Source organism: Struthio camelus, chromosome 31 (genome assembly GCF_040807025.1).
Source record: "Struthio camelus isolate bStrCam1 chromosome 31, bStrCam1.hap1, whole genome shotgun sequence".
Classification (NCBI taxonomy): domain Eukaryota; kingdom Metazoa; phylum Chordata; class Aves; order Struthioniformes; family Struthionidae; genus Struthio; species Struthio camelus.
The window spans coordinates 3,445,530-3,471,000 of NC_090972.1; the positions used below are offsets into that span (position 1 = coordinate 3,445,530).

The window sequence follows — 25,471 nt, forward strand, 5'->3', positions numbered from 1 at the left end:
GGGACATAGGGATGCAGGGACATGGGGGACGCAGGGACATGGGGACACAGGGTCACCTGGGCATGGAGACATGGGGACACGGGGGACACGTAGGCATGGGGACATAGCGATGCAGGGACATGGGGACACAGGGTCACCTGGGCATGGAGACATGGGGACACAGGGGACACGTAGGCATGGGGACATAGCGATGCAGGGACATGGGGGACGCAGGGACATGGGGACACAGGGTCACCTGGGCATGGAGACATGGGGACACGGGGGACACGTAGGCATGGGGACATAGGGATGCAGGGACATGGGGACACAGGGTCACCTGGGCATGGAGACATGGGGACACGGGGGACACGTAGGCATGGGGACATAGCGATGCAGGGACATGGGGGACGCAGGGACATGGGGACACAGGGTCACCTGGGCATGGAGACATGGGGACACGGGGGACACGTAGGCATGGGGACATAGCGATGCAGGGACATGGGGACACAGGGTCACCTGGGCATGGAGACATGGGGACACGGGGGACACGTAGGCATGGGGACATAGCGATGCAGGGACATGGGGGACGCAGGGTCACCTGGGCATGGAGACATGGGGACACGGGGGACACGTAGGCATGGGGACATAGCGATGCAGGGACATGGGGGACGCAGGGTCACCTGGGCATGGAGACATGGGGACACGGGGGACACGTAGGCATGGGGACATAGCGATGCAGGGACATGGGGGACGCAGGGACATGGGGACACAAAGTCACCTGGGCATGGAGACATGGGGACACGGGGGACACGTAGGCATGGGGACATAGCGATGCAGGGACATGGGGACACAGGGTCACCTGGGCATGGAGACATGGGGACACGGGGGACACATAGGCATGGGGACATAGCGATGCAGGGACATGGGGACACAGGGTCACCTGGGCATGGAGACATGGGGACACGGGGGAGACATAGGCATGGGGACATAGGGATGCAGGGACATGGGGGACGCAGGGTCACCTGGGCATGGAGACATGGGGACACGGGGGACACGTAGGCATGGGGACATAGCGATGCAGGGACATGGGGGACGCAGGGTCACCTGGGCATGGAGACATGGGGACACGGGGGACACGTAGGCATGGGGACATAGCGATGCAGGGACATGAGGGACACGGGGACATGGAGGTGCAGGACCAGGAAGATACAGGGACACGGGGGACACTTGGTCACAGGGACATGGGGAGGTGAGGACATGGGGGACAAGGGGACACAGGGACGTAGTGATGCAGGGAAATGGACGTACAGGGACATGGGGACACAGGGACATGGAGGTGCAGGAACATGAGGACACAGGGACACAGGGACACCTGACCACGGGGACATGGGGAACTAGGGACATGGGGACACGTCAAGACGTGGAGACAGGGGACAAGGAGACACAAGGGACACTGGGACACGAAGGTGCAGCAACACACGGACATGGGGACACGGGGCACACGGGGGTGTAGGGATATGGGGACACAGGGACATGAGAGTTCACAGGGACACGGGGACACACAGGGCCGGTAGCCCTGGGTGGTGGCACCCAGCCCCGGCGCGGGGACTCATTAAGGCCAAGCCCAAACAGGGGTGAGTCATGAGGCGCGGCTGGGAACGCTAACGAAGCCGCCTCGTTAGGGCTCACCAGGGCCACCGGGGACCCGCTGGTGTCCCCGTGTCCCCTCCTGTCCCCCACCCCGACTGTCTCCCCACCACAACGTGTCACCAATGTGTCCCGTGACCTCCCCCCAGGCCCCAACATGTCCCTTCTGGACCCCAACATGTCACTGAGGGCCCCGATGTGTCACCCTGTGTCCGGAGCCATCCCCTGTGTCCCGTGTCCCCCCCATGTCCCAAGCTGTCCCCAAGCCCGGAGCCATCCCCGTGCCATCCCCATGTCTTCACGTGTCCCCTCATGCCCTGCCTGCCCCCCGGTGCCCCAAGCCGTCCCTGTGTCCCCATAGGCCTAGAGCCAACCCCGCACCCCAAGTCATGTCCCCCTGCCCTGATGTGTCCCCAGGCCCTATTCAGGTCCCCATGCCCCACGTGTCCCCCCTTGCCCTGATGCGTCCCCATGCCCCAGGTGTCCCTCCATGCCCCAAGTGTCCCCACGCCCCAGCTGTCCCCCCATGCCCCAGATGTCCCCATGCCCAGGTATTCCCCCATCCTGACGTGTCCCCCCGCTCCAGGTGTCCCCCACTGCTCCAACGTGTCCCCCTTGCCCCAGGTGTCCCCATACCTCAGCTGTCCCCCCCATCCCGACGTGTCCCCATGCCCTAGGTGTCCCCATGCGTCTCCATGCCTTGACATATCCCACCTTGCCCCACATGTCCCCCCAATGCCCCAGGTGTCCCCTACTGCCCCGACATGTCCGCGTGCCCTAGGTGTCCCCCCATGCCCCAGGTGTCCCTCCCATCCCAGCATGTCCCCATGCCCCAGGTGTCCCCGCTTGCCCCACGTGTCCCCATGCCCCACATGTCCACCCATGCCCCATGTGTCCCCCTCATCCCGTTGTGTCCCCATGCTTTGATATGTCCCCCTATGCCGCAGGTGTCCCCCCATACCCCAGGTGTCCCCATGCCTTGACATATCTCCCCATGCCCCAGATGTGCCCCTCAATCCTGACGTGTCCCCATGTCCCACGTGTCCCCCACTGCCCCAACATGCCCCATGCCCTAGGTGTCCCCCCATGCCCTAGGTGTCTCCCCCATCCTGACGTGTCACCATGCCCCAGATGTCCCCATGCCTTGACATGTCCCCCCATGCCCCAGGTGTCTCCCCTTGCCCCAGGTGTCCCCACGCCCAGACGTGTCCCCCCCCCACCCCGCCATGTCCACCCCGTGGCCTGATTGTTCCCAGAGCCCCTGGGGCAGCCGATCACCCGTCCCCCCCCACATCTCCAGAGGGGGACACCCGCACCCCGTCCCCTCCCCCACCCCGGGGAGGACACCCAGCACCCCAGGGTGGGTGACGCTGCCGGGCCACCTCCCCTTGCCCCAGGCCAGCAGGACCCTGTGGGGCACAGGGGAACGGGGACCACCACTGCTTCCCCCCGTGCCGGGGTGCCATCCCCTATCCCGAGCCCCCAGGGCACCCATGGGTGCCGCACCCGGGGGGGCGGGAGGAGGGCGAGTCAGCACACGGCAGGGCTGACTCAGCATCCAGCGCACCCGACCGGCCCCGCTGAGTCACGGGTGTCCCCAGCACGGGTGCTGCCGGGGTGCTGCCCCTGGCACAGGGTGTCCCCGGGGTGTCCCCAACACCAGGTGTCCCCAGGATGCTGCCCCCAGCACAGGTGTCCCCAGCACGGGTGTCCCCAGGGGGTCCCCAACACTGGGTGACCCTGAGGTGCTGCCCCTAACACCAGGTGTCTCCAGGGTGCTGCCCCTGATACAGGTGTCCCCAGGGTGTCCCCAATACTGGGTGACCCCGGGGCGCTGCCCCTAGCACGGGTGTCCCTGGGATGTCCCCAACACCAGGTGTCCCCAGCAGAGGTGTCACCAAGGTGTCCCCAGCACAGGGTGTCCCCGGGGTGTCCCCAGCATGGGTGTCCCCAATACTCGGTGTCCCAAGCACAGGTGTCCCTGGGGTGTCCCCAACACTGGGTGTCCCCGGGGTGCTGCCCCCGGCACAGGGTGTCCCCAGGGTGTCCCCAACAGCGAGTGTCTCTGGGGTGCTGCCCCCGGCATCGTGTATCCCTAAGGTGTCCCCAACACTGGGTGTCCCCAGTACAGGTGTCCCCAGGGTGTCCTCAACACCAGGTGTCCCCGGGGTGCTGCCCCATGCACAGGGTGTCCCCAAGGTGTCCCTAACACCGGGTGGCCCAAGTACGGGTGTTCCTGGGGTGTCCCCAACACTGGGTGTCCCTGGGGTGCTGCCACCGGCACAGGGTGTCCTCAGGGTGTCCCCAACACCAGGTGTCCCCAGCACAGGTGTCCCTGGAGTGTCCCCAACACCGGGTGTCCCCAAGGTGTCCCCAAGACCAGGTGTCGCCAGGATAGGTGTCCCCAGGGTGTCCCCAACACCGGGGTGTCCCCAGGGTGCTGCCCGGCCCCCTCGGACCCGCCATGCTCCCCCTTCACGGCCCCGCCCCCCTCAGGCCACGCCCCCCGCCTCGCGCCGCCGGGCACGTGCGGAGGAGGGGGGTGGCTTTGCCCGCCCGCCCCCTCGATTGGCCCTAGCCGGTCCCGCCTCGAGCCCATTGGCTGGCGCCGCCGTCACTCCGAGCTCCCCCCCCGCCTTCGCTTCCTATTGGCCCCGGCGTTGTCATGCGTTCCCGTTGCCCCGGAGACTTGACAGGGCGGGGAGGGGGAGGCCGGGGGCGGTGCTGCCAGGCCGCCCGGTCGTGATTGGTCGCTCTCCGCCACCCGCGCGGCGGCGATTGGCGGAGGCGGAGGGAGGGGGCCCCGCCCGCCAGGTGAGCCGCTGCTGATCACGTGGGTGGGTAGGGCGGGGGAGGGGGGAAGCGGGTGCCAGGCGGGAGCGGCGGCGGCTGCGGAGCGGGGAGCCATGAAGCACTACGAGGTGAGGCGGCGCCGGGTCCCGCGGCACCGGGTCCCGGCCCTCCTCTTCCTCCTCCTCCTCCTCCCCGCGCCCGCTCGGCCCGCCGGAGAGCGCCGCGACCGGGACACACCACGCTGAAGGCCGCCGCGTCCTTACTGCGCATGCGCCGGTCACCGCGCCGGCCTCGGCGAGCGAGCGCGCATGCGCGGGACAGACCACGCTGAAGGCCGCCGCGTCCTTACTGCGCATGCGCCGGTCACCGCGCCGGCCTCGGCGAGCGAGCGCGCATGCGCGCGGCTCCCGCCGGCCGCGGCGGCAGAGTGTATTGGGGGGGGGGAAAGGAGCGCGGCGGCGCATGCGCGTTAGCCCCCGAGGGCAGCGCGCGCATGCGCAGTAGCGCGGGGTGTGAAGGAGGCGCCGGGCCCGGTGCGGCGGCGGCGCCTTGTCGGGGGCACCGGGCCCGACGGGGCCGGGCCTGGGCCCGCTGCCGTGCGGCACCTCGCCCCGCTCTCTCAACAGCCGCTGTGTTGTAACGGGTGTGGGGGGGGGGAGCCAGCGGCCCCCCGCCCTCAACCGCCAGCAGGGCTGCGGCCTGGCTCGAGGCCCGGCGGGGTGTCACGAGTTGGGCGGCCTCAGCGGCGGCGGGGCCTTCAGCGCGTCCCGCGGGGGCCGCCGGCGTCAAGAAGCAAGCGGATCCCGCCCGGCTCGGCGGCGGCTCGCGCCAAGTTTTCCCGCCCGCGGGAGCGTCTTCCCGTCGAGCGAGTCTCCCTCCTCCGGCCCGGCGCTGCCGAAAACGCCGCCGCTTCGCCCCGCGGCGGGGAAAATTCCCCCCCGCCTGCCTCGCGGGGGTCCGCCGGCTGCGCCCCGGCGCCCGCCGCGGGGGTTATTCCTCCCCTCGCCCGAATCGGGTGTCGCCACGAAACGGCCGCTTGGAGCCTGTTTTTAGCCGCCCGGGCTTCTGCGGGGCGTTTGGCGGCGCGAGTCGCGCCGAAATGGGAGCCGCCGGCCTAAGCCTTTGTGGAAACCGAAGAGTCGCCGGGGTGGTGGTGGTGCTGGGGGGAAGCTTTTTCGGCGCCGTCTCCGAACGCGGGGCTGAGGGGCTGCATCGCACCGTGGGAAACCCCCCCCACCTCCAAAATACGCTCCGAAAATACCAACGCGACCCCAAAGGCCGGCACGGCTCATCCGGCGCCGACCTCGGCTTCCCCCCCCCCCGACCTTGCCAGCGGCCACCGCAAATCCAGCTTAATCTCGCCGGCTTCGCGCCGGCCCCGTCTACCCCCGCGCGGCCCCGAAAGGGCGGAGAGAGGGCGAAGACGGGCTCGCCGGGGCCGTCCTTACCTGCGGGCCGTGGCCGCGCGGCTCCTCTCGGCCCCCCGAGAGCGACGCCGTGCCTTGGAAAGAGCAAAACTGCGGCAGGAAAGACCGAAAGCGGCGTCGGTGTCGGCCGTCGCCGCTATTAATACCCTGCTTGGAGCTGGGCCCTGCCGGGCGGGTTTTTTTTTTTCCTCCCCCCCCCCCCCCCGACCCCGAGGGTGGTTTTTTTTGGATTTCGTTGGGTCCGTGGGGCTGAGCCGGTGCCGGGAGCGGCGGGGGGAAAAGACGCCGATTTGGGCCCAGGCGCCCGCTAGCGGGACCCTGGTTCGGGAAAAGAGGAGCCGGGCCGCGGCGAGTCTTTTCCAAACGGGACTTGGCGGAGGCGGCCGCCGTTCCCCCTCCCCGCGTTTATATTTAGCCCCGGGGCCGGCGTCTCGGCCCGCCGGGCGATCGGGTTTCCCCTTAGGAACGTCGGCGCGGCTCCGGCGCCCCGCGGCATGGAGGCTCTGGCGCTGCCCCGCGACGGGGGCCAGCCCCTGCCGCTGGCCCTCGACGGCGGCGGGCCCCGGCGGCAGCCCAAGGCCGCCAAGGCGAAAAAGGCCGTGCTTTTTTTCGAGGTGGAGATCCTGGACGCCAAGACGCGGGAGAAGCTGTGCTTCCTGGATAAGGTGAGGTTGCGGCGGCGGCGGCGGGCCCGGGCGTCCCGTGGGTGCCCCGCGCGGGCGGGGACGGAGGTGACGGCGGAGGGGGTCCCGCCGGCGCCCGCTCACGGCCTCGCCGCTTCCTGCAGGTGGAGCCCAACGCCACCGTCGCCGAGATCAAGAGCCTCTTCAACAAGTCCCGTACGTACGGCCCGGTGTCCCTGCCGGTGTGGAGTGTCCCCCCCACGGCCGGAGACCCTCCGTGGGGATCCCAAGTGTGGCCGGGGCCCCTCTGTCATGGGTCCCCGTCATGCCTTGGCACCTTCCGTGGGGTCATGGTGATCCTCATTGCAGCCCTGGGTCTTCCATGGGGTCGTGATGATCTCCGTCATGACCGGGGACCTTCCTTGGGGTTGTGGTGATCCCTGTCACGGCCCTGGGTCTTCCACGGGGTCGTGATGATCTCCGTCATGACCGGGGACCTTCCTTGGGGTTGTGGTGATCCCTGTCACGGCCCTGGGCCTTCCACGGGGTCGTGATCTCCGTCATGATCGGGGACCTTTTTTGGGGTTGTGGTGATCCTCGTTGCAGCCCTGGGTCTTCCACGGGGTCGTGGTGATCTCCGTCATGATCGGGGACCTTCCTTGGGTTGTGATCCCTGTCACGGCCCTGGGCCTTCCCCGGGGTCGTGGTGATCTCCGTCATGACCGGGGACCTTCCTTGGGGTTGTGGTGATCCCCGTCACGGCCCTGGGCCTTCCCCGGGGTCGTGGTGATCTCCGTCATGATCGGGGACCTTCCTTGGGGTTGTGGTGATCCCTGTCACGGCCCTGGGTCTTCCACGGGGTCGTGGTGATCTCCGTCATGACCGGGGACCTTCCTTGGGGTTGTGGTGATCCCCGTCACGGCCCTGGGCCTTCCACGGGGTCGTGGTGATCTCCGTCATGATCGGGGACCTTCCTTGGGGTTGTGGTGATCCCTGTCACAGCACTGGGCCTTCCCCGGGGTTGTGGTGATCTCCGTCATGATCGGGGACCTTCCTTGGGGTTGTGGTGATCCCTGTCACGGCCCTGGGCCTTCCCCGGGGTCGTGGTGATCTCCGTCATGATCGGGGACCTTCCTTGGGGTTGTGGTGATCCCTGTCACGGCCCTGGGTCTTCCACGGGGTCGTGGTGATCTCCGTCATGACCGGGGACCTTCCTTGGGGTTGTGGTGATCCCTGTCACGGCCCTGGGCCTTCCACGGGGTCGTGGTGATCTCCGTCATGATCGGGGACCTTCCTTGGGGTTGTGGTGATCCCTGTCACAGCCCTGGGCCTTCCCCGGGGTCGTGGTGATCTCCGTCATGACCGGGGACCTTCCTTGGGGTTGTGGTGATCCCTGTCACGGCCCTGGGCCTTCCCCGGGGTCGTGATGATCTCCGTCATGACCAGGGACCTCCCCTCAGGTCGTGGTGATCCTCGTCGCAGCCCTGGGCCCTCCGTGGGGGTCATGGTGATCCCTGTTGCAGCCCTGGGCCTTCCCCGGGGTCGTGGTGATCTCTGTCATGGCCAGCGACCCTCCATGGGGTCGTGGTGATCCCTGTCATGACCAGGGACCCTCCACGGGGTCAGAATGATCCCCATCACGGCCCTGGGCCCTCTGTGGGATCGTGATGATCCCCGTCATGGTTAGGGACTCTCCATGGGGTCGTGGTGATCCCTGTTGTGGCCCTGGGTCCTCCGTGGGGTTGTGGTGATCCCTGTCACAGCCCTCTGGGCCCTCTGCGAGGTCGTGGTGATCCCCATCACGCTCCTGGGCTCTCTGTGGGGTTTTGGTGATCCCTGTTGCAGACCTGGGCCTTCCCTGGGGTCGTGGAGGTCCCCATCACAGCCAGGGACCCTTCGTGGGGTTGTAGTGATTCCCATCATGGGTGGGGACCCACCATGGGGCCATGGAGATCCCCATCACTTCCAGGGACCCTTCGTGGGGTTGTGGTGATCCCCGTCATGGCCAGGGACCCTCCATGGGGCCATGGTGATTCCCATCATGGCTGGGGACCCTCCGTGAGGCTGTGGAGATCCCTGTCGCAGCCAAGGGCCTTTCATGGGATTGTGGCAGTTCTCATCGCGGGACCTTGGTGACTCCCACCATGCCTGGGGACCCTCCGCGGGGCCACGGAGATCCCCATCGTGGGACCATGATGATCCCCACTGTGGCTGGGGACCCTCCGTGGGGCTGTGGGGGTCCTCACCATGGCCACGTCCCAGCGGTGCCATCAAAGCCATCTCTGTTCTCTCCGCAGACCCCCAGTGGTACCCGGCCAGACAGTCGCTGCGCCTGGACCCCAGTGAGTGCCACCCCTGGGGACGATCGCAGGCTCCCGGGGGGGCCGGGCTGTGTCCGCCACCACCCGCCCCAGTTCCTGGTGGAGCTCTGGCTCTCCCAGGGGACCCCAGGGTGCCATGGGGTGACCCACTGTCTCCTATCCCCCCCACCACCCACCCCCAGAGGGGAAGTCCCTGAAGGACGAGGATGTGCTGCAGAACCTGCCCGTGGGCACCACGGCCACCTTCTACTTCCGCGACCTGGGCGCGCAGATCAGCTGGGTGACGGTGAGCCGCCCAGCCCCGTATCCCTGCGTCCATCCCTCCATCCATCGCTCCATCCATCTCTCTGCCCACTGCTTTGCTCATCCGTTCCTCTGTGCCCGTGTCCTTCCATCTTGCTATTCTTCCCGATTCCTCCATCCCTTTCTCCATCTCTCCCTCTGTTCCTTTGCCCATCTGTTTTTCTTTGTCCGTCCGTCCCACCGTTTATTTCTGTGTCCCTCCGTCCGTCTGTGCTTCCGTCCTTTTATCCCACTGTTTATCCCTCCCTTGATTCCCCCATGCATGCTTCCGTTCATCCATCCGTTCCTCCATATCTTTGTCCGTCCGTTGTTCTGTCTGCCTGTCTGTGCATCTCCTTGATCCATTCATTCATCCCTGTGCCTCTATCCTTCCGTCCCTCCAAACTCTTTTCCATCGCTCTGTCCTCTATCCGTCCCTTGATTCCTCCATCCATCCTTCTGTGGCTCCAACCTTCCATCTCTTCATTCCACTGTTCTTCCACTGCTCCTTCCACCCATCCATCCCTTGATCCCTCCATCCATCCCTTTGTGCCTCCAACTTTCCGTCTTTGTTCGATTGTGCCTCCACTGCTCCATCCATCCATCCCTTGATTCCTCCATCCATCCTTCTGTGCCTCCAACCTTCCATCTCTTCATTCCACTGTCCTTCCACTGCTCCCTCCATCCATCCCTTGATCCCTCCATCCATCCCTTTGTGCCTCCAACTTTCCGTCTTTGATTGTGCCTCCACTGCTCCATCCATCCATCCATCCATCCGTCCCTTGATTGCTCCATTGATTGTTCTGCGCCTCCAACCCACCATCTCTTCATTCCTCTGTCCCTCTTCTGCTCCCTCCATCCATCCCTTGATTTCTCCATCCATCCCTTTGTGCCTCCAACCTTCCATCTCTTCATTCCACTGTCCTTCCACTGCTCCTTCCATCCATCCCTTGATTCCTCCATCCATCCTTCTGTGCCTCCAACCTTCCATCTCTTCATTCCACTGTCCTTCCACTGCTCCTTCCATCCATCCCTTGATTTCTCCATCCATCCTTTTGTTCCTCCAACCTTCCATCTCTTCATTCCACTGTCCTTCCACTGCTCCTTCCATCCATCCCTTGATCCCTCCATCCATCCCTTTGTGCCTCCAACTTTCCGTCTTTGTTCCATTGGGCCTCCACTGCTCCATCCATCCATCCATCCATCCTTTGATTCCTCCATCCATCCCTCTGTGCCTCCAACCTTCCATCTCTTCATTCCGCTGTCCTTCCACTGCTCCTTCCATCCATCCATCCCTTGATCCCTCCATCCATCCCTTTGTGCCTCCAACTTTCCATCTTTGTTCCATTGTGCTTCCACTGCTCCATCCATCCATCCATCCGTCCTTTGATTCCTCCATCCATCCGTCTGTGCCTCCAACCTTCCATCTCTTCATTCCGCTGTCCTTCCACTGCTCCTTCCATCCATCCATGCCTTGATTCCTCCATCGATCGTTGTGCACCTCCAACTTTCTGTCTCTTCATTCCACTGTTCCTCCACTGCTCCTTCCACCCATCCATCCCTTGATCCCCCCATCCATCCCTCTGTGCCTCCAACCTTCCATCTCTTCATTCTGCTGTCCCTCCACTGCTCCCTCCATCCCTCCCTTGATCGCTCCATCCGTCCCTCTGCCTGGCCGTCCCTCCGGCCACGCGCCCGTGCCTCACCCTCTCCCGCAGGTCTTCCTCACCGAGTACGCCGGCCCCCTCCTCATCTACCTGCTCTTCTACTTCCGCGTGCCCTTCATCTACGGCCCCCGCTACGACTTCACCTCCAGCAAGCACTCGGTCGTGCAGTGAGTGTGCGCTGGAGGGGGGTCCCGGGAGCAAGGGGGCTGCACTGGGGGGTCCTGGGAGCAAGGGGTCTGCATTGGGGGGTCCCAGGACCTGGGGGGGGGGGCCACGCTGAGGGGTTCCTGGGAGCAAGGGGGCTGCATTGAGGGGTCCCCAGGACATGGGGGGACCATGCTGGGTGGTCCCAGAAGCCAGGGGGTGGCATTGGGGGGGCCCAGGACCTGGGGGCCGTGCCAGGGGGTCTCGGGAGCCAGGGGGCTGCATCGGGGGGGCCTGGGACCCGAGGGGCGGCGTCCGGGGGTGTCAGGACCCTGGGGGCTGCACTGGGTGGTCTGGGGGGGGTCCTGGGAACTGGGGGGCTGCACTGGGGAGTGCTGGGAGCTGGGGGGGCTGCGCTAGGGGGGTGCTGGCACCCTGGGGGGCTGCCCTGGGGGGTCCAGAGGGGGGGGGGTCCTGGGATCTCAGGGGCTGCACTGGGGGGGTCCTGCTGCATTGGGGGTCCTTGGAGATGGGGTCTGCGTTGGGGGTCCCGCACCCCTAGGGACAGTTGGGGGGATCCCACACCCCCGGGGACATTTTAAGGGGTGTCCTGCACCCCTGGGGACAGTCGAGGGGGGTCTCCCACCCCCTGGGGACATTTTAGGGGGGTCCTGCACCCCTGGGGATATTCTGGTGGGGTCCTGCAGCCTTGGAGGGGCGACACAGGAGGTCCCGGTTGGGGGAGGGGGGCAGTGGGGTCCCGGGGAGGGGACGAGGGGGTGTCACCGTCGCCCCACGTGCCCCCCGGCGTCCCCAGCCTGGCCTGCGTGTGCCACTCGTTCCACTACGTGAAGCGGCTGCTGGAGACGCTCTTCGTGCACCGCTTCTCCCACGGCACCATGCCGCTGCGCAACATCTTCAAGGTGGCCATGTCCCCTCCCCGAGGTCACCCGCGTCCCCTCCCGCGGGCCAGGTCCCCCCCCGCATCACCCCCCACCCCTCGTGTCCCCCCCGTGTCCTCCAACCCTCGTGTCCCTCGGCGCCCGCCCAACGTCCCCAGCGCCCGCCCGCGTCCTCCTGCATCCCCCAACCGTCGTGTCCCTCAGCGCCCGCCCAACGTCCCCACCACCCGCCCGTGTCCTCCTGCATCCCCCAACCGTGTCCTCCCGTGTCCCTCAGCGCCCGCCCAACGTCCCCACCACCCGCCCGCGTCCTCCTGCATCCCCCAACCTCCGGGTCCCTCGGCGCCCGCCCAACGTCCCCTGTGTCCTCCTGCATCCCCCAACCGTCGTGTCCCTCAGCGCCCACCCAACGTCCCCACCACCCGCCCGTGTCCTCCCGCGTCCCCCAACCGCTGTGTCCCTCAGCGCCCACCCAACGTCCCCAGCGTCCTCCCGCGTCCCCCAACCGTCGTGTCCCTCAGCGCCCACCCAACGTCCCCAGCGCCCGCCCGCGTCCTCCCGCGTCCCCCAACCATCGTGCCCCTCGGCGCCCACCCAACGTCCCCACCACCCGCCCGCGTCCTCCCGCATCCCCCAACCGCCGTGTCCCTCAGCGCCCGCCCAACGTCCCCAGCGCCCGCCCACGTCCTCCTGCATCCCCCAACCGCCGTGTCCCTCAGCGCCCGCCCAACGTCCCCAGCGCCCGCCCACGTCCTCCTGCATCCCCCAACCGTCGTGTCCCTCAGCGCCCGCCCAACGTCCCCACCACCCGCCCGCGTCCTCCTGCATCTCCCAACCGTCGTGTCCCTCAGCGCCCGCCCAACGTCCCCAGCGCCCGCCCACGTCCTCCTGCATCTCCCAACCGTCGTGTCCCTCAGCGCCCGCCCAACGTCCCCAGCGCCCGCCCTCGTCCTCCTGCATCTCCCAACCGTCGTGTCCCTCAGCGCCCGCCCAACGTCCCCAGCGCCCGCCCACGTCCTCCCGCATCCCCCAACCGCCGTGTCCCTCAGCGCCCACCCAACGTCCCCACCACCCGCCCGCGTCCTCCCGCATCCCCCAACCGCCGGGTCCCTCAGCGCCCGCCCAACATCCCCTGTGTCCTCCCGCGTCGCCCAACCGTCGTGTCCCTCAGCGCCCGCCCAACGTCCCCTGTGTCCTCCCACGTCGCCCAACCGCCGTGTCCCTCGGCGCCCGCCCAACGTCCCCTGTGTCCTCCCGCATCCCCCAACCGCCGTGTCCCTCAGCACCCACCCAACGTCCCCACCACCCGCCCGCGTCCTCCTGCATCCCCCAACCGCCGTGTCCCTCAGCACCCACCCAACGTCCCCACCACCCGCCCGCGTCCTCCTGCATCCCCCAACCGCCGTGTCCCTCAGCACCCACCCAACGTCCCCACCACCCGCCCGCGTCCTCCTGCATCCCCCAACCGCCGTGTCCCTCAGCACCCACCCAACGTCCCCACCACCCGCCCGCGTCCTCCTGCATCCCCCAACCGCCGTGTCCCTCAGCACCCACCCAACGTCCCCACCACCCGCCCGCGTCCTCCTGCATCCCCCAACCGTCGTGTCCCTCAGCGCCCGCCCAACGTCCCCAGCGCCCACCCGCGTCCTCCCGCGTCCCCCAACCGTGTCCTCCCGTGTCCCTCAGCGCCCGCCCAACGTCCCCACCACCCGCCCGCGTCCTCCCGCGTCCCCCAACCGTCGTGTCCCTCGGCGCCCACCCAACGTCCCCAGCGCCCGCCCGCGTCCTCCTGCATCCCCCAACCGTCGTGTCCCTCAGCGCCCGCCCAACGTCCCCTGTGTCCCCCCGTGTCCCCCAACCGTCGTGTCCCTCAGCGCCCGCCCAATGTCCCCACCACCCGCCCGCGTCCAACCGTGTCCTCCCGTGTCCCTCAGCGCCCACCCAACGTCCCCACCGCCCACCCATGTCCTCCCGCGTCCCCCAACCGCCGTGTCCCTCGGCGCCCGCCCAACGTCCCCGGCGCCCGCCCGCGTCCTCCCGCGTCCCCCAACCACCGTGCCCCTCGGCGCCCGCCCAACGTCCCCACCGCCCGCGTCCTCCCGCGTCCCCCAACCGTCGTGTCCCTCAGCGCCCACCCAACGTCCCCAGCACCCACCCGCGTCCTCCCGCGTCCCCCAACCGTGTCCTCCCGTGTCCCTCATCGCCCGCCCAACGTCCCCACCACCCGCCCGCGTCCTCCCGCATCCCCCAACCGTGTCCTCCCGTGTCCCTCGGCGCCCACCCAACGTCCCCAGCGCCCGCCCGCGTCCTCCCGCGTCCCCCAACCGTCGTGTCCCTCAGCGCCCGCCCAACGTCCCCACCACCCGCCCGCGTCCCCCAACCGTCGTGTCCCTCAGCGCCCACCCAACGTCCCCACCACCCGCCTGTGTCCTCCTGCATCCCCCAACCGCCGGGTCCCTCGGCGCCCACCCAACGTCCCCACCGCCCGCGTCCTCCCGCGTCCCCCAACCGCCATGTCTCCCAGAGCCCACCCCATGTCCCCAGCGCCCCCCCCCACGTCCCCCAGGCGGTCCCTGACACCCTGCCGTGCCCCCAGAACTGCACCTACTACTGGGGCTTCGCCGCCTGGATGGCCTATTACATCAACCACCCGCTGTACACGCCACCCGGTGAGTGTCCCCACGTCCCTGTGTCCCCATGTCCCCACGGCGCCTGTCACGTCACCGCCCTGCTGTCCGCACCACCCGGGGAGTGTCCCCGTGTCCCTGTCCCCACATCCCCCTCCCCGCGGCGCCTGTCACATCCCCCCCCTGCTGTCCGCACCACCCAGGGAGTGTCCCCGCGGCCCTGTCCCCGCGGCCCTGTCCCCGCGGCCCCTGTCACGTCACACCACCCGGGGAGCGTCCCCGCGTCCCCTGTCCCCAGGGCCCGGGGGGGGGGGGTCTCGTGCCTGGGGGAAACTGAGGCACGGGGGCCGCTGACACCCGTCGCCCCCAGCCTACGGCGAGGAGCAGGTGAAGCTGGCGCTCGGCGTCTTCCTGGTGGGTGCTGTGGGCAGGCGGGTGGGTGCCAGGAGGGCGCTGGGGTGCGGGGGAGGGGATGTGGGTGCTGGGAGGTGCAGGTGGGTGCTGGGGGGTGCCAGGGGGTGCTAGGAGGTGCTGGGGGGGCAGGTGGGTGCTGGGGAGGGGATGTGGGTGCTGGGGGGTTGCCAGGGGGTGCTAGGAGGTGCTGGGGGGGCAGGTGGGTGCTGGGGAGGGGATGTGGGTGCTGGGGGGTGCTGGGAGGTGCAGGTGGGTGGTGGGGGCACCAGGGGAGCAGGTGGGTGCTAGGAGATGCTGGGGGACAGGCGGGTGCTGGGGAGGAGATGTGGGTGCTGGGGGGTGCTGGGAGGTGCAGGTGGGTGCTGGGGGGCGCCAGGGGGTGGTAGGAAGTGCTGGGAGGTGCAGGTGGGTGGTGGGGGGTGCAGGGGAGCAGGTGGGTGCTAGGAGGTGTTGGGGGGGCAGGTGGGTGCTAGGGAGGGAATGTGGGTGCTGGGGGGTGTTAGGAGGTGCAAGTGGGTGGTGGGGGGCACCAGGGGAGCAGATGGGTGCTAGGAGGTCGGGGGGGGGGCAGAGGAAGGTGCTGAGGGGGTGCCAGGGAGCAGATGGGTGCTGAGGGGGTGCTAGGAGGTGATGGGGGGCGTGGGCGGGTGTCGGGGGTCAAATGGGTGCCAGGGAGCGCAGGTAGGTGCCGGGGGACAGGTGGGTGCTGGGGGGGGAGCAGCATGTACCGGGGGGCACGGGAGGGTGCCAGGTAGCCGGTGGGTGCTGGGTGGGGGGGGCGTGGGCAGGTGCCGGGGGGCATGGGTGGGTGCCGGGGCCAGGTGCCACCCGCGGCTCAGGGCTCCGGGTGCCCCAGTTCTGCCAGCTGGGAAACTTCTCGATCCACGTGGCCCTGCGCAACCTGCGCCCCGCCGGTGAGCCCCCCGGGGGCGCGGGGTTGGGTGCCGGCGGGGGGCCACCCGCCTGCGGGGGGGGGGGTTGGGTGCACACGCGGGTGGGTGCCGGTTGGGGGGTGCACAGGTGGGTGGGTGCTGATTTTGGGTGCACACGCGGGTGGGAGCGGGTGGGTGCCGGTTGGGGGGTGCACAGGTGGGTGGGTGCTGATTTTGGGTGCACACGCGGGTGAGAGCGGGTGGGTGCCAGTTGGGGGGTGCACACGCGGGTGGGAGCGGGTTTGGGTGCCGGTTGGGGGGTGCACAGGTGGGTGGGTGCGGGTTTGGGTGCACACGCGGGTGAGAGCGGGTGGGTGCCAGTTGGGGGGTGCACACGCGGGTGGGTGCGGGTTTGGGTGCACACGCGGGTGGGAGCGGGTTTGGGTGCCGGTTGGGGGGTGCACAGGTGGGTGGGTGCGGGTTTGGGTGCACACGCGGGTGGGTGCCGGTTGGGGGGTGCACAGGTGGGTGGGTGCGGGTTTGGGTGCACACGCGGGTGGGAGCGGGTGGGTGCCGGTTGGGGGGTGCACAGGTGGGTGGGTGAGGGTTTGGGTGCACACGCGGGTGGGAGCGGGTAGGTGCCGGTTGGGGGGTGCACACGCGGGTGGGTGCTGGTTGGGGGGTGCACAGGTGGGTGGGTGCGGGTTTGGGTGCACACGCGGGTGGGAGTGGGTTTGGGTGCCGGTTGGGGGGTGCACAAGTGGGTGGGTGCGGGTTTGGGTGCACACGCGGGTGGGAGTGGGTTTGGGTGCCGGTTGGGGGGTGCACAAGTGGGTGGGAGCGGGTTTGGGTGCACACGCGGGTGGGAGCGGGTTTGGGTGCCGGTTGGGGGGTGCACACGCGGGTGGGAGCGGGTTTGGGTGCACACGCGGGTGGGAGCGGGTTTGGGTGCTGGTTGGGGGGTGCACAGGTGGGTGGGTGCGGGTTTGGGTGCACACGTGGGTGGGAGCGGGTTTGGGTGCCGGTTGGGGGGTGCACAGGTGGGTGGGTGCGGGTTTGGGTGCACGAGCGGGTGGGTGCCGGTTGGGGGGTGCACAGGTGGGTGGGTGCTGATTTTGGGTGCACATGCAGGTGGGTGCGGGTTTGGGTGCCGGTTGGGGGGTGCACACGCGGGTGGGTGCGGGTTTGGGTGCACACGCGGGTGAGAGCGGGTGGGTGCCAGTTGGGGGGTGCACACGCGGGTGGGTGCGGGTTTGGGTGCACACGCGGGTGGGAGCGGGTTTGGGTGCCGGTTGGGGGGTGCACAGGTGGGTGGGTGCGGGTTTGGGTGCACACGCGGGTGGGAGCGGGTGGGTGCCAGTTGGGGGTGCACGCGCAGGTGGGAGCACGTGGGTGCCAGTTTTGGGTGTAGACACGTGTGGGTGCTGGGTTTGGGTCCCCCACGGGTGGGAGCATGTGGGTGGCGGTTGGGGGTGTGGGTGCAGGTGCACTGCACATGTGTGGGTGCAGGTTTGGGTGCATGCGCGCGTGGGAGCATGTGGGTGCTGGTTTTGGGTGCACACGTGCATAGGAGCATGTGGGTGCTGGTTCTGGGTGCTCATGCGTGTGGGTGCTGGGTGCAGCCCCGTGTGGGAGCACGTGGGTGCCAGTTCTGGGTGCTCAGACACATGGGTGCAGGTCTGGGTGCTCATGCGTGTGGGTGCTGGTTCTGGGTGCTCATGCGTGTGGGAGCGTGTGGGTGCCAGTTCTGGGTGCTCATGCGTGTGGGTGCCCGTTCTGGGTGCAGCCGCGTGTGGGAGCGTGTGGGTGCCAGTTCTGGGTGCTCATGCGTGTGGGTGCTGGTTCTGGGTGCAGCCGCGTGTGGGAGCGTGTGGGTGCCAGTTCTGGGTGCTCATGCGTGTGGGAGCATGTGGGTGCCCGTTCTGGGTGCTCAGACACATGGGTGCCAGTTCTGGGTGCTCATGCGTGTGGGTGCTGGTTCTGGGTGCAGCCCCATGTGGGAGCGTGTGGGTGCCAGTTCTGGGTGCTCATGCGTGTGGGTGCCAGTTCTGGGTGCTCAGACACATGGGTGCCAGTTCTGGGTGCTCATGCGTGTGGGTGCTGGTTCTGGGTGCAGCCCCATGTGGGAGCGTGTGGGTGCCAGTTCTGGGTGCTCATGCATGTGGGTGCCCGTTCTGGGTGCTCAGACACATGGGTGCCAGTTCTGGGTGCTCATGCGTGTGGGTGCTGGTTCTGGGTGCAGCCCCATGTGGGAGCGTGTGGGTGCCAGTTCTGGGTGCTCATGCGTGTGGGTGCCAGTTCTGGGTGCTCAGACACATGGGTGCCGGTTCTGGGTGCTCATGCGTGTGCGTGCCAGTTCTGGGTGCCCGGGCACGTGGGAGCACATGGGTGCCGATTCTGGGTGCCTGGGCGTGCGGGTGCCGCCGGGGTGGGGGTAGCGGGGCACAGGTGCACCCATGGGTGCTGCCGGCGCGTTGACATGGCCGCCGCAGGCTCCAAGACCCGCAAGATCCCCTACCCGACCCGCAACCCCTTCACCTGGCTCTTCCTGCTCGTCTCCTGCCCCAACTACACCTACGAGGTGAGCGCCGCAGCGGGTGCTGCCCCCCCACCCATGGGTGCTGCCCCCCCCGCCGTAACTGCTCCTGAAGCCCCAGCGTGGGTGCTGCCCTGCCCCGGCATGACGGGTGTTCGTGTCCCCTCCCGATGGGTGCTGCTGCCCCTCCATGGGTGCTGCCAGCCCTCCATGGGTGCCACTGCCCCCCCATCAATGAGTGCTGCTCCCCCAATGGGTGCTGATGCCCCCCCTCAGTGGGTGCTGCTCCCAATGGGTGTTATTGCTCCCCAATGGGTGCTACTGCCCCCTCTCAATGGGTGCCGCTCCCCTTCAGTGGGTGCTACTGCCCCCCATCAATGAGTGCTGCCCCCACCATGGTGCTGCTGCCCCCTCTGAATGGGTGTTACTGCTCCCCAATGGGTGCTGCTGCCCCCTCTCCATGGGTGCCACTGCCCCCCCATCAATGAGTGCTGCTCCCCCAATGGGTGCTGATGCCCCCCCTCGGTGGGTGCTGCTCCCAATGGGTGTTATTGCTCCCCAATGGGTGCTACTGCCCCCTCTCAATGGATGCCGCTCCCCTTCAGTGGGTGCTACTGCCCCCCATCAATGAGTGCTGCCCCCACCATGGTGCTGCTGCCCCCTCTGAATGGGTGTTACTGCTCCCCAATGGGTGCTACTGCTCCCCCTCCATGGGTGCTGCTCCCCCTCAATGGGTGCTACTGCCCCCTCTCAATGGGTGCCGCTCCCCTTCAATGGGTGCTACTGCCCCCCATCAATGAGTGCTGCTCCCTCCATGGGTGCTACTGCCCCCTCAATGGGTGCTACTGCCCCCTCTCAATGGGTGCCGCTCCCCTTCAATGGGTGCTACTGCCCCCCATCAATGAGTGCTGCCCCCACCATGGTGCTGCTGCCCCCTCTCAATGGGTGTTACTGCTCCCCAATGGGTGCTGATACCCCCTCTCCATGGGTGCTGCTCCCCCTCAATGGGTGCTACTGCCCCCTCTCAATGGATGCTGCCCCCAATGGGTGTTATTGCTCCCCAATGGGTGCTATCGCCCCCCTAGTGGGTGCTGCCCCCAATGGGTGTTACTGCCCCCCGAATGGGTGCTGCCCCCCCAATGGGTGCTGACCCCCCAGTGGGTGTTACTGCCCCCCGAATGGGTGCTGACCCCCAAATGGGTGCTGACCCCCCAATGGGTGTTACTGCCCCCTGAATGGGTGCTGCCCCCAATGGGTGTTACTGCTCCCCGATGGGTGCTGCCCCCCGAATGGGTGCTGACCCCCCAATGGGTGTTACTGCTCCCCAATGGGTGCTGCTGCCCCCTCTCCATGGGTGCTGTCCCCTCCATAGGTGCTGCCACCCTGTAACGGGTGATGCTTCCTGCTTCCATGGGTGCTGCCCCCCTCCATGGGTGCTGCCCCACTTCAATCGCTCCTGCCACCTTTTAGTAGGTGCAGCCCCCCCCTCCAGAATGGGTGCTGCCCCCCCCATGGGTGCTGCTCCCTCCATGGGTGCTGCCTCCCCCCTTAATGGGTGCTGCCGCCCTTTAACTGGTGTTGCCCCCCCCTGCAGTGGGTGCTGCCCCCCCAAGAGGTACAACCCCCCCCCGGTGGGTGCTCCCCCCCCCGCTAACGGGTGCTGCCCCCCTGCAGGTGGGGTCCTGGATCGGCTTCACCATCATGACGCAGTGTCTGCCCGGTGAGTCGGGGGCACCCGGAGGTGGGGGGCACCCGGAGGTGGGGGTCCCGGCGGTCGGGGCCAGGCTGGGTCCCTCGGCACAACCCCAACGTCCTGCCGGGGCACCCTGGGGTGCTGGGTGTCCCCGGGCCACCCCGGGGTGTCCCTGTGACCCACCACCGTGGGGTGTCCTTGTCCCATCTTGGGGTATCTCCATGCCCGGGTCCCACCCTGGGGTGTCCCTGTGCCATGTCCCTCCTTGGAGTGCTCCTGTCCCCTGTCCCACCCTGGGGTGCTCCTGTCCCACCCTGGGGTGCTCCTGTGCCATGTCCCACCCTGGGATATCCAACCACCTTGGGGTGTCCCCATGCCACATCCCACCTTGGGGTGCTCCTTTGCCACCCTGGGGTGTCCCCCTGCCATGTCCCACCTTGGGGTGCTCCTGTGCCATGTCCCGCCCTGGGGTGTCCCTGTCCCACCCTGGGGTGTCCCCAAGCCATGTCCCACCCTGAGGTGCTCCTGTCCCCTGTCCCACCCTGGGGTGTCCCTGTGCCATATCCCACCCTGGGGTGCCCCTGTCCCACCCTGGGGTGTCCCTGTGCCATATCCCACCCTGAGGTGCTCCTGTCCCCTGACCCACCCTGGGGTGCTCCTGTCCCACCCTGGGGTGCTCCTGTGCCATGTCCCACCCTGGGGTGCCCCTGTCCCACCCTGGGGTGCTCCTGTGCCATGTCCCACCCTGGGGTGTCCTTGTCCCACCCTGGGGTGCTCCTGTGCCATGTCCCACCCTGGGGTGCCCCTGTCCCACCCTGGGGTGCTCCTGTGCCATGTCCCACCCTGGGGTGTCCTTGTCCCACCCTGAGGTGCTCCTGTGCCCTGTCCCACCCTGAGGTGCCCCTGTCCCACCCTGAGCTGTCCTTGTCCCACCCTGGGGTGCCCCTGTGCCCTGTGCCACCCTGGGGTGCCCCTGTCCCACCCTGGGGTGTCCCTGTGCCATATCCCACCCTGGGGTGCCCCTGTCCCACCCTGGGGTGTCCCTGTGCCATATCCCACCCTGGGGTGCTCCTGTCCCCTGACCCACCCTGGGGTGCTCCTGTCCCACCCTGGGGTGCCCCTGTCCCACCCTGGGGTGCTCCTGTGCCATGTCCCACCCTGGGGTGTCCTTGTCCCACCCTGAGCTGTCCTTGTCCCACCCTGGGGTGCCCCTGTGCCCTGTGCCACCCTGGGGTGCCCCTGTCCCACCCTGGGGTGTCCCTGTCCCATATCCCACCCTGGGGTGCTCCTGTCCCACCCTGGGGTGCTCCTGTGCCATGTCCCACCCTGGGGTGCCCCTGTCCCACCCTGGGGTGCTCCTGTGCCATGTCCCACCCTGGGGTGCCCCTGTCCCACCCTGAGGTGCTCCTGTGCCCTGTCCCACCCTGAGGTGCCCCTGTCCCACCCTGAGGTGCTCCTGTGCCCTGTCCCACCCTGAGGTGCCCCTGTCCCACCCTGAGCTGTCCTTGTCCCACCCTGGGGTGCCCCTGTGCCCTGTGCCACCCTGGGGTGCCCCTGTCCCACCCTGGGGTGTCCCTGTCCCATATCCCACCCTGGGGTGCCCCTGTCCCACCCTGGGGTGTCCCTGTCCCATATCCCACCCTGGGGTGCTCCTGTGCCATGTCCCACCCTGGGGTGCCCCTGTCCCACCCTGGGGTATCCCTGTCCCATATCCCACCCTGGGGTGCTCCTGTCCCACCCTGGGGTGCCCCTGTGCCATGTCCCACCCTGGGGTGCCCCTGTCCCACCCTGGGGTGCTCCTGTGCCCTGTCCCACCCTGAGGTGCCCCTGTCCCACCCTGAGGTGCTCCTGTGCCCTGTCCCACCCTGAGGTGCCCCTGTCCCACCCTGAGCTGTCCTTGTCCCACCCTGGGGTGCCCCTGTGCCCTGTGCCACCCTGGGGTGCCCCTGTCCCACCCTGGGGTGTCCCTGTGCCATATCCCACCCTGGGGTGCCCCTGTCCCACCCTGGGGTGTCCCTGTGCCATGTCCCACCCTGGGGTGCCCCTGTCCCACCCTGGGGTGTCCCTGTGCCATATCCCACCCTGGGGTGCTCCTGTCCCACCCTGGGGTGTCCCTGTGCCATGTCCCACCCTGGGGTGCCCCTGTCCCACCCTGGGGTGTCCCTGTGCCATGTCCCACCCTGGGGTGCTCCTGTCCCACCCTGGGGTGTCCCTGTGCCATATCCCACCCTGGGGTGCCCCCGTCCCACCCTGGGGTGCTCCCGTGCCCGTATCCCACCCAGACGCGTGCCACGTCCCACCTTGGGGCGTGCCATGCCCTGCCCCATGCCGGAACGTCCCCGGGCCGCTTGCCACTCGCCGGGCTTCGGGTCGCAGCGGCGGGGCGCCGGGCGGCACCCCGGGGTGGCCCTGACGCCCGCCGCGCCGGCGGCAGTGGCCCTCTTCTCGCTGGTGGGCTTCGTGCAGATGACCATCTGGGCCAAGGGCAAGCACCGCAGCTACCTGCGCGAGTTCCCCCACTACCCGCCGCTGCGCTCGCCCATCGTCCCCTTCCTGCTGTGACGCCGCGGGGACGCCCCGCCGCCGCCCCGGCCCGCCGTCCCCTGCCCGCTGGGAGCGGCGGGGACACCGCGGGGACACGGGGACCCGTTTCCCCGACCCGTCGCACCCTCCCAGCTCATCGTCGCCTGCCTGCTCGGAGCGGCGAGGAGGCGGTGGGGACACCGCGGGGACCCGTCCCCACGCCGTCCTGCCACTGGGCCGTCGTCCCCTTCCTGCTGTGAGCCGTGGGGACATGGTGGGGACAGCGTGGGGACCCATTTCCCCTGTCCCATCCCAGGCCATCGTCCCTTTTGTGCTCTGAGCCTTGGGGACGCCACAGGGACACGGGGACGCGTTTCCCCCCGTCCAGCCCCGGGCCGTCGTCCCCTTCCTGCTCTGAGCCGTGGGGACATCGTGGGGACCCGGGGACCTGTCCCCCGCCATCCTGTCCCGGGCCGTCGTCCCCTGCCTGCTCTGAGCCGTGGGGACATCGTGGGCACACGGGGACCTGTCCCCCGCCATCCTGTCCCGGGCCGTCGTCCCCTGCCTGCTCTGAGCCGTGGGGACATCGTGGGGACCCGGGGACCTGTCCCCCGCCATCCTGTCCCGGGCCGTCGTCCCCTTCCTGCTCTGAGCCGTGGGGACATCGTGGGCACACGGGGACCTGTCCCCCGCCATCCTGTCCCGGGCCGTCGTCCCCTGCCTGCTCTGAGCCGTGGGGACATCGTGGGCACACGGGGACCTGTCCCCCGCCATCCTGTCCCGGGCCGTCGTCCCCTTCCTGCTCTGAGCCGTGGGGACATCGTGGGCACACGGGGACCTGTCCCCCGCCATCCTGTCCCGGGCCGTCGTCCCCTGCCTGCTCTGAGCCGTGGGGACATCGTGGGGACACGGGGACCTGTCCCCCGCCATCCTGTCCCGGGCCGTCGTCCCCTGCCTGCTCTGAGCTGTGGGGACATCGTGGGGACCTGTCCCCCGCCATCCTGTCCCGGGCCGTCGTCCCCTTCCTGCTCTGAGCCGTGGGGACATCGTGGGCACACGGGGACCTGTCCCCCGCCATCCTGTCCCGGGCCGTCGTCCCCTTCCTGCTCTGAGCCGTGGGGACATCGTGGGGACCCGGGGACCTGTCCCCCGCCATCCTGTCCCGGGCCGTCGTCCCCTGCCTGCTCTGAGCCGTGGGGACATCGTGGGCACACGGGGACCTGTCCCCCGCCATCCTGTCCCGGGCCGTCGTCCCCTGCCTGCTCTGAGCCGTGGGGACATCGTGGGGACCCGGGGACCTGTCCCCCGCCATCCTGTCCCGGGCCGTCGTCCCCTTCCTGCTCTGAGCCGTGGGGACATCGTGGGCACACGGGGACCTGTCCCCCGCCATCCTGTCCCGGGCCGTCGTCCCCTGCCTGCTCTGAGCCGTGGGGACATCGTGGGCACACGGGGACCTGTCCCCCGCCATCCTGTCCCGGGCCGTCGTCCCCTTCCTGCTCTGAGCCGTGGGGACATCGTGGGCACACGGGGACCTGTCCCCCGCCATCCTGTCCCGGGCCGTCGTCCCCTTCCTGCTCTGAGCCGTGGGGACATCGTGGGCACACGGGGACCTGTCCCCCGCCATCCTGTCCCGGGCCGTCGTCCCCTTCCTGCTCTGAGCCGTGGGGACATCGTGGGCACACGGGGACCTGTCCCCCGCCATCCTGTCCCGGGCCGTCGTCCCCTTCCTGCTCTGAGCCGTGGGGACATCGTGGGCACACGGGGACCTGTCCCCCGCCATCCTGTCCCGGGCCGTCGTCCCCTTCCTGCTCTGAGCCGTGGGGACATCGTGGGGACCCGGGGACCTGTCCCCCGCCATCCTGTCCCGGGCCGTCGTCCCCTGCCTGCTCTGAGCCGTGGGGACATCGTGGGCACACGGGGACCTGTCCCCCGCCATCCTGTCCCGGGCCGTCGTCCCCTGCCTGCTCTGAGCCGTGGGGACATCGTGGGGACCCGGGGACCTGTCCCCCGCCATCCTGTCCCGGGCCGTCGTCCCCTTCCTGCTCTGAGCCGCGGGGACATCGTGGGCACACGGGGACCTGTCCCCCGCCATCCTGTCCCGGGCCGTCGTCCCCTTCCTGCTCTGAGCCGCGGGGACATCGTGGGCACACGGGGACCTGTCCCCCGCCATCCTGTCCCGGGCCGTCGTCCCCTTCCTGCTCTGAGCCGCGGGGACATCGTGGGCACACGGGGACCTGTCCCCCGCCATCCTGTCCCGGGCCGTCGTCCCCTGCCTGCTCTGAGCCGTGGGGACATCGTGGGCACACGGGGACCTGTCCCCCGCCATCCTGTCCCGGGCCGTCGTCCCCTGCCTGCTCTGAGCCGCGGGGACATCGTGGGCACACGGGGACCTGTCCCCCGCCATCCTGTCCCGGGCCGTCGTCCCCTGCCTGCTCTGAGCCGCGGGGCCAGGGGACACCGGGACCCCCTTGGGGCCACCGTGGCCACCCGGTGCCAGCCCTAGTGTCCCCTTGCTGCCCCGAGCCGCAGGGGCAGGGGACGCGCTGGGGACACCGTCGCCCTCGTCCCCTCGCTGCTCGGAGCCAGCCCGGCGCCGCGGCTCCTGGGGACGAACCGCGTCACCTGCGTGTGGCCTGTCCCCAGGCCACGGTCCCTAGAGACCAAGCACGTCACCCACGCGTGGGCTGTCACCCTGGCTGGGGACAAACGATGTCACCCGCACGTGGCCTGCCATCGGGCGCCAGTCCCCAGGAATAAATAACGTCACCCTCATCTGGCTTATCACTGGCTGGGAGCGAACCGTGTCACCGTCCCCAAGACCCAAGGAGTGGCTTGTGTCACTCACGTGTGGCCTGTCACTGGGCCACGGTCCCCGGGAATAACCCATGTCACCCATGGGTGGCCCGTCACCGCGGCTGGGATGAACCGCGTCACCCGCACGTGGCCTGTCACTGGGCCACAGTCCCCGGGGTGAGCTGGGTCCCCAAGCAGGGACCAGGGTGCATCAGGGGTCACGGTCAC

At 68.7% G+C, this 25,471-nt stretch overlaps 2 protein-coding genes across 7 annotated transcripts; one reads left to right on the top strand and one right to left on the bottom strand.

The window, feature by feature from the left end:
* The first annotated feature begins 4,473 nt into the window (after positions 1-4,473).
* TECR (trans-2,3-enoyl-CoA reductase) lies at positions 4,474-25,222 on the top strand. Its single transcript, XM_068922839.1, has 13 exons — positions 4,474-4,547; positions 6,461-6,511; positions 6,634-6,685; positions 8,767-8,811; positions 8,973-9,076; positions 10,791-10,906; positions 11,701-11,806; positions 14,382-14,454; positions 14,783-14,826; positions 15,683-15,740; positions 18,191-18,279; positions 19,909-19,954; positions 22,362-25,222. The coding sequence occupies exons 1-13, from the start codon at positions 4,533-4,535 to the stop codon at positions 22,487-22,489; spliced, it is 927 nt and encodes a 308-aa protein (XP_068778940.1). The 5' UTR covers positions 4,474-4,532; the 3' UTR covers positions 22,490-25,222.
* Positions 22,605-25,230, bottom strand: LOC138063068 (collagen alpha-1(III) chain-like). Of its 6 annotated transcripts, none has more exons than XM_068922837.1 (2): positions 24,607-25,230; positions 22,605-24,450 (listed from the first exon to the last, which is right to left on the bottom strand). In XM_068922837.1, the coding sequence occupies exons 1-2, from the start codon at positions 24,852-24,854 to the stop codon at positions 22,605-22,607; spliced, it is 2,094 nt and encodes a 697-aa protein (XP_068778938.1). In that variant the 5' UTR covers positions 24,855-25,230. The 6 variants fall into 6 exon arrangements, with proteins under 6 accessions (XP_068778938.1, XP_068778939.1, XP_068778936.1 ...); XM_068922838.1 differs by having other exon boundaries at positions 24,685-24,854; XM_068922835.1 differs by having other exon boundaries at positions 22,605-24,216; positions 24,295-24,854.
* Between the last annotated feature and the right edge of the window lie 241 nt (positions 25,231-25,471).

Excerpts from the sequence above, each read along its gene's own strand:
- TECR (XM_068922839.1), top strand. Across the intron at positions 11,807-14,381 it reads CGCTGCGCAACATCTTCAAG|AACTGCACCTACTACTGGGG; the intron begins GTGGCCATGTCC and ends CCGTGCCCCCAG. Across the intron at positions 19,955-22,361 it reads CATGACGCAGTGTCTGCCCG|TGGCCCTCTTCTCGCTGGTG; the intron begins GTGAGTCGGGGG and ends CGCCGGCGGCAG.
- LOC138063068 (XM_068922835.1), bottom strand. The coding sequence starts at position 24,854 with ATGGCGGGGGACAGGTCCCCGTGTGCCCACGATGTCCCCGCGGCTCAG. Across the intron at positions 24,217-24,294 it reads GACAGGATGGCGGGGGACAG|GTCCCCGTGTGCCCACGATG; the intron begins GTCCCCGGGTCC and ends GGCGGGGGACAG.